At 41.7% G+C, this 11,383-nt stretch overlaps 1 protein-coding gene across 1 annotated transcript in view; it reads left to right on the plus strand.

Annotated features, from left to right (window-relative positions):
- LOC108789250 (very-long-chain enoyl-CoA reductase-like) overlaps positions 1-11,383 on the plus strand; it is a 51,429-nt gene that overhangs the window by 33,320 nt on the left and 6,726 nt on the right. Inside the window, exons 8-12 of the mRNA XM_018559214.1 lie at positions 1,798-1,870; positions 1,967-2,010; positions 4,278-4,335; positions 6,269-6,357; positions 10,832-10,877. Coding sequence (XP_018414716.1) covers positions 1,798-1,870; positions 1,967-2,010; positions 4,278-4,335; positions 6,269-6,357; positions 10,832-10,877 — 310 coding nt within the window. The remainder of the gene's footprint in view (positions 1-1,797; positions 1,871-1,966; positions 2,011-4,277; positions 4,336-6,268; positions 6,358-10,831; positions 10,878-11,383) is intronic.

The following is an 11,383-nucleotide window of genomic DNA, read 5'->3' on the forward strand; positions in this document are numbered from 1 at the left end:
CTATGTCTCACAGAATATTGCTTCCTAGCTCCTATCAGGAAATGTATGCTTTTTGGCTCAATGCAAAACCTATGCATGTTATCCTGAATATACATCCCACTAAATTTGAATCCTTTGGTCTATAAAGCAGTGCAAAGTGCAGAAGTGCAGCTAGGTGGCAAATCCAGATATTTTGCCAGGGATAACAAGAACTACGTTTTCTTGTTATTCATATAACAGGGATTATTCATATCCAGGGATAGCTAGAACTAGAGACATAGAAGTGATAAAAATCTGACTGGAGTTTTAGCCTTCCCCAACTCCGCTAAAAGAGGTGTCCCCTCTCACCAGTAAAAAGTTGTCAGCAGTACAGGAAGTGAAGGAGAATCTCTCTAAAGGTGCCCATACACCTGCCGATTATCGTACGATAATTGCGGGTAATCCCACGATCTTACGATAATCGACAGTTCTACGGGCAGCGTGCGACCTCTTCTACTGTACGGTCGCACGACATTCGTCTTCCGAGCACGTTTGAAAACCTGCCGAAAATCGTACAATTTTCGTCGGGTTAGTGGCGTGCTCGGGAGACAAATGCCGCACGGGGCGGTGTGCCCGCTCAGCACTGCAATCATCGGAAGCTCTCCCCTCAGCGGGGGAGACTTGCGATGATCGCAAGTACGATCTGCCTTTCCAAGATGGGCAGATTGTACTAAATTTTGATTACCTTTCAACCATCGCACAACGAAAGTCGTGCGATGGTTGTAAGGTGTATGGGCAGCTTAACAGAGCCCCAGATAACAGTAAAAACCTAACAGGGATTCTAACCACTCCTCACCCTATTCAAAACGAAGAAAAACAGTTTTGGCTAGACTTATATTGTAGTTTAAGGCCTTATTCACATGGCTGTTCATGGCCGTACACCGGCCAAATCACCCCTTAAGTGATTGCATGCAAACAGATGCGGACATTGTCAACCTGTCATTGATGTGTACGGGGTCAGCGGCTGCAGCTAATTGAAAGCACTTGGCTGCATGCGCTGCACAAATTCGATGATCTGGGCGGTGTGTGGCTATGAACGGCTGAAAAATTACGTGAGATGTCACTTGGGTGTACATGGAAGATCTGGTTACCAAGAGATCTATCTAATAAAAGATCCTTCCACAAGCGTTTAAATTGGTATTGGGCAAACATGCATGTCTGTTTTTATGGAGAAGCAAACGGAGTGGTCTAGAGTCTGCTTTTAGGAAAGGCCTGCAGACATACAAACATTCCCCACTCCAACCCAAAAATGGCAGTCTAATGTCTGTAGCCATCTTTTAGAGATATAATGTAAAGATGTACCCATTACATCACAGCACCTTACACCACCCCCACCAGCTGTCCTTAGGGTTGAACGTAGATATAGAGAAATCATACCTGAGATACAGACAAACCGCCAGACAGTATGTACAGGACTTGACAGCGAGATATTCCATGGCTTGGACTCCACTGCTCATAATCTGTCACATATGCAGCAAACACTTATTCTCCTATAGCAGCTCCTGACGCAAGTCTTACAGTAGGTTCAGCAAAGTGTGGGCTATAGAATATGGGGTGCCAAGGCCCATTACTAGTGTCCAACCCTACGTACACACCAGGCAGGTTTTCTGTCTCTTGGGTATGAATTGTATATCTACATGTGATGATGACTGCATAGTGTGTACGTAAGCTGGGATCTGCCTGCTCCATGAACATGATTACATTTTATGTCAAGCCATGAACACAGTGGAGACTTATACAGGAAACAGTTTAAATGATAACATTCAGATTGTTTTACAGAACTGCTTTTACTATTGGGGATTTGCAGCATGGCTGGCTTACTACATCAACCACCCTCTTTATACTCCACCAAGTAAGTATTAGCAAATTCAATATTTCAAATAAACTTCTTTAAACACAATCTTCTATCTGAAATTCTACAATTTTATTTGTGTTCCATGTTTCACAGCATATGGAAAAAAACAGATAAGTTTGGCCATGATCATGTTTCTGGTGAGTATAATATGTACTGAAATGTATAGAAGAGTTTTTAATTTACAATTATAGAAGGTCACATAGTGTCAGGATCCAGAGCACCCCCAGGTGGCGCTGGAGCCAGGTCCTGCAGTTCCTGTGCTCGCCTGCGGGTGTCTCCAGCAGCCAGGGACTGTAAGGAGCCTGCAGCTCCAGTAATCACCTGCGGGTGTGCCCCAGCTGTGAGTGATCATCCCATCACCTGGTGCTTCCTGGGAGGGTATTTAGGCCCTCCCTGCAGTCAGGAAGCTGGCTCAGTATTGCGTCGCCTGCACTTGACTGATACCTGAACCCAGCTACCTGAACCCAGCTACCTAGCTGCAGACCTGTCACCGACCCGGCTTGTTACCCGACCACTCTTCTTGGATCCTGTTTCTGTACCGTGCTGCCCTCCTGTTAACGACCTAGCTTGTACCTGACCATTCTTCCTAAATCCTGTACTGTGCTGCCCTCCTGTTAACCCTCCTTGTTACTTCACTGCTAAACCTGTGGGGGGTTGAGGGGGTTAGTAGTTTTGTTTGATGTTAACAAATAAACTGTGCATAGAACCCTATCCTGTGTGGGCATATTAATTTGGTCATCCTGCGTGGGTACCTGCATGTGGTGTGAGGACGCCTGTGCATGGTACCCTGACACATAGCTGCTGTGTTCGTAGCAAAGAGGGTCCTATTCAGTTTAGAGGGAAAAGCACAGAGACCTCTTCTTCTCCAGCCATACATTTTCTCAAACTCTGGCCCTGAATAGGTTTTAGCCAGAAATTTGAAATACTGCCCCCCAACATTTCTGCTTGGACTAAATTTTCTCAACAATAATGAAGTTGCCATTGCAGGTACTGTGCCTGCTTCTGGAAAGATCAGGAAGTAGGATTTATGGGACTTTCTACACAAACAGTGTCCTGTATTGGCATAGTTGCAAGGAAACAACATTTAAATTTTTTGGCAATTTTGAAAATTATAGGAGCTGCAACAGGAATGTAATTAATAATGACGTTGACTTACAAAACGGTTTGAGCAGCAAGAAGTTTTCCATGCAAACTTTAGCATTGCATTGTGTTGCACATTAATGTGTGCTGGGTTAAGGCAGTCACTTTGTTTTGAATGGGCTGCAACACAATGCAGCCACAATTGGACATGACCTATTTATGACATGTCTAGTGAGTGAGTGTATAGATTTCTAGTGTGTTGGGGTGCCTTTGAAAATGTGAATGTGAATAAGCCCTTAAAATGTATGTCTGGGCAAAACAACAACAAAAACTTTGCATAATATCTCTGCAGTACTTATGCCTTTCTCCATGTTGTATTCATTTAAAAATGCTGCAAGTACAGAAAAATACCTGATGACTCTGTCAGGAATCCAGTGAGCTTCTAATTTCCTGTTGTTGGCTGACAACACTGCCTCTGCTGCACTGAAAGCCCAAGCAATGTCTTTAGCCCTGGCTGAGTTCTCCTTTGCTGGACTACAAAACTCCACCTATCCCCACCCATCTCCAAATCCATACCTTGATTCGTTTCAGCAAAACCATGCTTCTGCCTTGACTTCCAATAGCCTGCCTGCACACTGTGTGTAGGAAAAGGGTTTTTGGGATATGTAGCCCTGGGGGAATGCCTACATCAATAGGAAATAGCCCAAGGCACCCTGCTGATTGTTTTTTCCAGCAGTTGTCTCTGTAAAATCTTTACCTGTTTGGTTATATTGTCATAAGAAGTAATGGAAACTGTTTCCCGCAACAGGATAAAAGAAAAAAATATATAATGTTAGAAATGTTTCTAGAGGGGAAGAGGGAGGTTTGGGGGTAAATTTGGGGCATGCCTATACAAATCCTTTAGGCAGATAAGTGTATTACACCTTTTGTGAGTTCTATATTTCCACTCATGGTTCAATGAAATGCTGGTGGGGCCAAGTATTGACTTTTATAAGTGTATGTGGATATCAAATAAAATAAAATAAAATAGAATAGGAATTCAGAGCCATCACATAGAACATTTTCCCATTATTTCTCTGTGCGGTTGTGCCTGGGTGACAGTGTGCTGAAAATATCATTCAATGGCAGAAGCATACAGAAGGCACTCCTGCTTGAGTTTTATCACACACATCACAGTTCTCAAGTTGGCATCAGACAATTCTACTGGTGTGATATGGGTTGCCATGATACTATAACTTGTATTATTCACACGTGCATAATTTATCAAATTCTGAGATCAACTGGGCTTTGTCTGAACTGTTAATTAGATCTCTCTTCTTTACAGATGTGTGAAACTGGTAATTTCTCTATTCATGTAGCGCTGAGCAATCTGAGAATAGATGGTAGGTGCCTTTTTTCTTGTCTTGTGTAATACACTTTAAGCTGAAAATAAAGGACATATCATGCTGAATTTGTTCAGCGTTATGGTTGTTAAAATGGAGATTTAAGGGGGAACTTTCAATAACGTTGTGCTAGTACTATATCTCACAATTTGGCAGTGGCTGTTATACTGTCTAGTTATAGACAAAAGCTGCTCTTGTGTGAGAAGTATGTTGGATAGTTACTATGGTTAAGACTTTTACTACAGCAGATACATTTACATATGCAGGCTGGAAATATGGCACATGAGCACATAACACTCTTAGAACATAACATACTTGGAAGGGATGTACAGGTGAAACTCGAATAATTAGAATATCGTGCAAAAGTAATTGCAGTAAGTGCTGCAAAAGGGGCCCAAACCAAGTACTGAGTACATATGCATGCTTGTACTTTTCAGAGGTCCGATATTGTATTATGTACAATCCTTGTTTTATTGATTGCATGAAATATTCTACTTTTTTGAGGTTGTGGATTTGGTGTTCTTGGGGTTTTCATGAGCTGTAAGCCATAATCATCACAATTATGACAAATCACGGCTTGAATTATCTTGCTTTGCATGTAATGAGTCTATCTCATATATTAGTTTCACCTTTTAAGTTGTATTAGTGAAATAAATGAACTTTGCACGATATTCTAATTATTCGAGTTTCACCTGTACATAGTGGTCTAGCAAAGCCAGATGTATCAGGGAAATGCCATGGGGTTCATTAGCAGATTGCTTACATTTAGTCTGGTTATATAAAAAAAAAAAAAATCAAAGGAGTCAGACAAAAGATGATTGTTGTTTTATTTGTCTAGTGTCACCTAAGTTTGCAAATGACCAAGTGATCTCTGATATGCCTTGTCCAAGAAATGACAGAGAAAGAATTGGTTGGCCAGTTTGGATTTGCCTAGAAGATCACTAATATTCAGCAAAGATTAGCCTGGTTCCAGGGGTATCTGCAGAGTGAATAAACAAGCTTGCTTAGCGTGATCTTTCGCCCTCTTATGTCGATGTTTTAAAGGGGATTTATGGGAAAACTGAAAATCTCTGGCTTTTTGGGATGCCTCCATGAAGTAATAAGGTGGGAATCCTGTCCTACAGCTTAACGTGTTTTGTTTCTGGATAGAGATCTGAGTTTACATATTTTATTTTTATTGCAACCAGTTGTTGAAATTTAGTATTGCAGTGTGCCTATAAAATACAGTGGTTCTTTATGGGAAGCTATGATTTGCTGACCAGACTCCAGTCTGCCAAGTAATTTATGCTGCATTAGGATGTAGACCTCACTGTAGTCGGGGTCTGGAGGCGATGGACTGTTGCAAGGGGTCACAAATAAATAGATGATTTCCCTGTAATTTTAAGGAAACTTACCTTTAAAAGTGTAAAAATACCAAAAATTATGTTTTGCTGCAGCTTAGTGAATTTCATGCAGTATTACAGATTAAGAATTTTGGGGAACCCTATTGAGCTAATATATAACATGTTCGCAGCACATTACTGTCACTCGATAGAGCCAAGGAGCATAGGAAATTCCCAAGCCCATTGGTTTCATTTAGTGGCAGCAATGCTCTGCGAGCTACTGTATATGCTGTGTGACTGGGTTATAAATGAGCCTCTATGTGTTTGACCAGACTGAACAAGCATGTAATTACTTCATGCTTCATCCAGTCCTCTATGCTAAACCTATATTAAAGGGCCTGGGGCCATGTTCTCTTTCACATAGCTCTGTAATGCTCACAGCACAGTAGTCCTGGTAGAGGAAAAGGTTGTATGGGGCTTGTCTTTTGGGAGTGGTAAAATATCATACTCATCTTCTAAATAATGAAACCATATATTGGAATAACATCTTTTTATGAGGTTGTCTGTCAATTACTGCTTTATATCAGTTTGCTTCTTTACTCACCTTTAAGGTTCAAAATCACGAAAGTATCCCTTCCCAACACGAAATCCATTCACATGGTTATTTTTCTTTGTGTCATGTCCCAACTACACCTATGAGGTGAGTCCCTGCAGCTCTTTATAAGAAATCCATAAAATGCTATTATGTTAAGACGTGAGTCATTTCAGTAAAGGATATTGTAGAATGATCTGATCCCATTGCTTAGATTTCGATATAAAGTTCATAGTGTAAACTATCTATGAAAATTTGATTGTACAGACAGGGCCAGATTTACTTCCTCTGCTGCCTCAAGGCCAGGTTCCTTAATGTGCCCCCCTCCCTGCCAAATTTACCTCCAGATGGCAGAGCGGCTGGGATGGTTTTAATTCTTTTACTTTTTTTCTTTTAAACTTTTTTATCACTTGTACAGAACGAGCGGTGGCTTCCCCGCTCTACATTTAGCCCTGCTTGTCCGGGCGTCGGGAGATAGGAATTCCACACCCCTGCTGCCCCTCTACTCCCTGCTGCCCTCCGGCTCTGTGTACAGAAAAATCCTGAATTGATGAGATAACTATAGAAAGAATTGTATTCATAACAAAGCCTAAGCAGCTTGCTGCCTTCCAGATGCTTTTTGGGGGAGTGATGAAATCAGGCTTCAAGCCCCTAAATTATCTAGCCCGTTTTTTTTGCTTCATAGGATGTAATGGTCCATAAGAATTTGCATCCCCTGGCTTCCTACTATCCACTTTTCTCTAAGGTTTGCACCACTAAAAGCATGCATTAATGGCAGGCCATTTTCCGGACCAGATCTGGAACGAAGTGCATTGCGTTTTGTTGCGCTTTTACAGCGATTTTAAGTGTATGTATAAAGTCACTCGCACTCCAATAGGAGAGTTTTTATTTTAGCAGCTTAAAATGGGCTTACAGGTGCATTGCAGGGCATTCCAGTGCGTTTGTATGCACTTTTGATGCATTTCTATGCATTCCAGTGCATTAGAGACCAGACAAAATAACACAAAAAGTATTTTTCTGGTCTGGTCTGGAACAGACTGCGCTGGTGTGAACAGAGGCCAGAAATAGCATAGGGATACATTAGGATGCATTTTGGGTCCAGAAACAATTTGGTCTGGTCTGGAGATGATCTGGATGTGGTGTGAATGGGCCCTAACAGGAGAATGTTGGTAGTAGTTTTGATTAAAGCAGGTTTCTTGAATGTGTTATAATGACATGTCTGTGCAACAACTGCACAGTTACTTCTTCTGGTATCTCAGTTTAATATCCTACACACAGTAGTCATTTCTCAGTTTCTTAATAAAAAGGTTCTTTCATGTTGCCTGATAAAAATCATTTTCTGCTGTTTTACTCATTATTACTGACAACATTCTAACACCTTTCTGCAGGATTATGCATGTATTTTAGTAGTGCAAATATCAGAGAAAAATACTTTTTTTTAAATAAAAGCTGGCTAGCTGTGAAGCTAAGGAGGAAGGATGGACAGATTTGTTCGATGATATCAATCTCCCAAGATGCATTTGGAAGGCAGTAAGCTGCACAGGCTGCTTTTGCCAAGAAGTGCTGGGCATCTAATTTGTTTTTTATAGTTATCTTCATACTGTAAACTTTACTTCAGAAAATTGTATTTTGGTTATGTTTTGAGTCCACCTATCAGTCTGCTTTAAAGGAGAACTATGAGGTAAGTGATTTTTTTAAACTGTCACAGGTCGGCTCTATAGATCGGGAAGTGAGCGAACACATACTGTCGCTTGCTCACTTCTCGATCATGTCCCTACAGAGAGCCGTGACAGTCAGTCACGGCTCCCTGCAGGGATTCCCCCGTCCCCACTCCGATCCTCCAGCGCTGACTGGTGGAACGTACGGGGAGGGGATGGGTACAGCTGGCTCTGCCTCTAGATAGGCAGGGCCAGCTGTCAATCACGCAGCTGGGTGGATCTCGACAGTAATGTCGGGATCCGTCCCGGCTGCGGCGGTCTCAGTATACCGCGAGCTGTAGCTCGGGGGTATACTGAGCTTTGGGTGACGGGAGGACGCTAGTATATGTCCTCCCGTTACCCTTAGGAGAACTATGGGGAAAAACACTTCTCCTTTAAGTTTACTTTAAGACTGTATATCTGCTTTAATCATTTAAGGGGCATTCCAAAGTCAGTACTTTAGTTCTTGGCACTGGTATTTTTTTTAATGCACAGTTCTCACAATATTGAACAAGCATGCAGCGTGCAGCTCACCTAACTGCTACTTTGTTGTAAAGTGTCTCTAAGACTATAGTTGCCCCTAACATTTGACTAACAAGCGACACTAAACTCAGAAATTAAATAATAAAAATTAATTCTATTATATAAATAAAAAATAACTTTTTTTGTCATTGTTGATTCCTAAATGCTCCAAAATCTGTTTTATTTTTCTCCAGCCACATCTTCCTGCCAGAGGGTGGCTACGTTTCTTCTTCTTCATGGTCCCTATGGGAGCTGAAAAGTAGCCACAGGACTATGACATGCTGAGGGTGTGTCTTCTCAGTCTCCGCCCACAACTCCTCCCCTCTAGACTCTGCAAGGAGCTGGGATTTCTTCAGCTCTCCCACACTAATATATGATCTTTGATTTCTCTCCTCCTGGCTCACCAAGGAGGGAGTGTGCGGGGAGGAGAGGAGATTCAGCATGGGAGCTGTCACCAGCCTCTTACTTTCCTCTGAGTCTCCACTTACATGCGGAATCTGGTCACACACTCACACAGGATACGGCTCCTACATTTAAAATAAAGTTGTTTTTCTGTGTAGATTGTTGTAAATGTGATTGTTTGTTGTAGATTTGTTGTCCGTAGTTTTGATTCAGAGCATTGCAGAATAGATTACTAGCAGTGAAACTGTCACACTGTGTAGAGTGAGGAGAGGGGTGGAGGCAGCTGTGTGCAGTGAGAGATGCTCATGGGAGTTGACTGCTCTTACTAAGTGCCAGGAAGTGTGAGTGGAGAGAAGAGCAACGGGAGCGAGCACAGCAGACTTTCTAAATGGATTGAAAAAGTAAGACTTTATTTTAAAACATAAATAAATGAAGCTTTGGAGAATGTTCACTATGTAGATAAGGAGAAAAAAGCTGAGGGTTTTGTGTCGCTTTAAAACCTTAAAATTTAGCTGGATTCAGGTATAAATTATTATGCATATTTACATTGGTCTAGTTTGGTCCAATGTGAGTATGCATATGCCATACCTGATCGGCCCACGGGGATTCTGTAAAGCACTGTGGTACCCGGAGTTTCTAAAGTGCTGACAGAGATCTGTATGGTGCTGCGTGTTGGTTATGTGTTTAGATAAAGCACTGTGATCTTGATGCTGAATTAAAGGGTTATTAAACCCTCAAAGTTTTTTGCATATATCTACTACTAGCAAGCAGTGGATATATGCAAAAACATTGAAAAAAAACAACTATTCAACAGGGTTTAAACTTACCTGTGTCTCCGCCGCTCGCTCCCGTCCGAAGATCTGAAGATTCTCTGGCGGCCGTGAAGGATCATGGGTCGGGCATAGGTGCAGTTCAGATCTTCGGCTGGGAGAAGAGGAGAGACACAAGGTAAGTCAATGCAGGTAGCCCAGCAGCATGCACCCACACAGACTCCGTGGGACAGGAAGACACAGCAGTCAGCGCTGGATCAGAGACCGATAACAGTGTTGGAGGGACTGATGAAAACTACAGGAAAGAAGAAGATGAGCGGATCAAGAGGCATCATTTAAGGCAAATGCATACACCAGCATTGGGTCCCCCATTGGGGCGTTGGGGGGGGGGTGGAAATGTTTTGACTTTAATGTCACATTAAGTTTTACTTGCTTAGCAGAACATTACAAGAGAATACAGCATTATACAGCATACAGAACTTCCTGTATACTGTATATCATAGATAAGTATACTTAAGCATAGAGACTAACATTGCACTTCAGCGCCATCTACAGCTCTCTTGCGATTCCTTAATCACTATTTGCTGTTCCAGGGAGAACACCATCTATCTGACGAGATGTGCACAGAATGACTTCATAGGAAGGCAAAATAAAGCCGGAACACTGCACACGTGGCGACACCACGTCGCCAGACAGAGAGCAAGGGGCTACGGCCTCCTCCAAAGAGCGAGGCATCGATATTGTAGGCGGGCTACTTTTCCGTGGCCCACCCTGTATTTTGTTTGTTCAGCCCGCAGATTGAACAAAGCAAATATATTCGTGGATACCCTACTTTAACCTAACCCATGATAACATTTATCCCCCCCCATGCTTAAAACCCATCACTAAGAATTTATTTCTAAAACCTTACTTTAGCACTAAACATCCTGATCACTGGACCTAAGACTAAACTGACTGCTTGCACTGTATGCTTGCTACAATGAATCATCAATCTTGTTTTGGCAGCTCTGCATTAAAAAATAGCGGCATTGAACTGTCAGTGACAAGAACTACTGACCTGGCTAGAGTGGTGTAAGGCTGGGTTGTGATACATTTTGTGCACATATCTATTTGCCTAGATATTTATAAAGAATTGCCATATATACATATATATTATTTACTGTAACACTATTTGAATCATGTACTTTTTAGGTGGGAAGCTGGATTAGTTTCACAGTGATGACCCAGTGCGTCCCAGGTAAGAATTCTTACCCTAGATTTTTTACATACATGACTCATTAAAGTGTGTCTAAATCCAAAAACAAAAATGTTATATATTGCAGCTTACTAATCCTTAGATGTGATGGCTGCATTAGTTTCCATTTTTTCAGGCTAAGAATATTATCCTGCAAGTACATAAAATACATGTTGATCTTGCCAGAAATGTGGTGTCCCCATCACTTCTTGGAAGCTGAAATGACAGCAAAAATACGGTTGCCTTTTAAAAAAAAAACTGCAAATCTCATCAACTGCCATGTTATGAAGATGAACAAAGGCAGAATTGTCTGAAGTCCAGTCTGCATGTAAAGCATGAGTACAGAGCATAGTTACAGAGGAGAAATAAGTGTAGCCACAAAGGGATAGGAACTTATTTGTAGGATTACCAGGTGAAAAAAAGAAAACGAATGCAGGCATTACCAAGACGGCTAAGATGTAATATATTACATTTTTGTTTTGGGGTTTAGAAACACTTCAAATCTATCA

The sequence above is a fragment of the Nanorana parkeri genome, unplaced genomic scaffold (assembly GCF_000935625.1).
Source record: "Nanorana parkeri isolate BGI_ZX_2015 unplaced genomic scaffold, ASM93562v1 scaffold382, whole genome shotgun sequence".
NCBI classification, from domain to species: Eukaryota; Metazoa; Chordata; class Amphibia; order Anura; family Dicroglossidae; genus Nanorana; species Nanorana parkeri.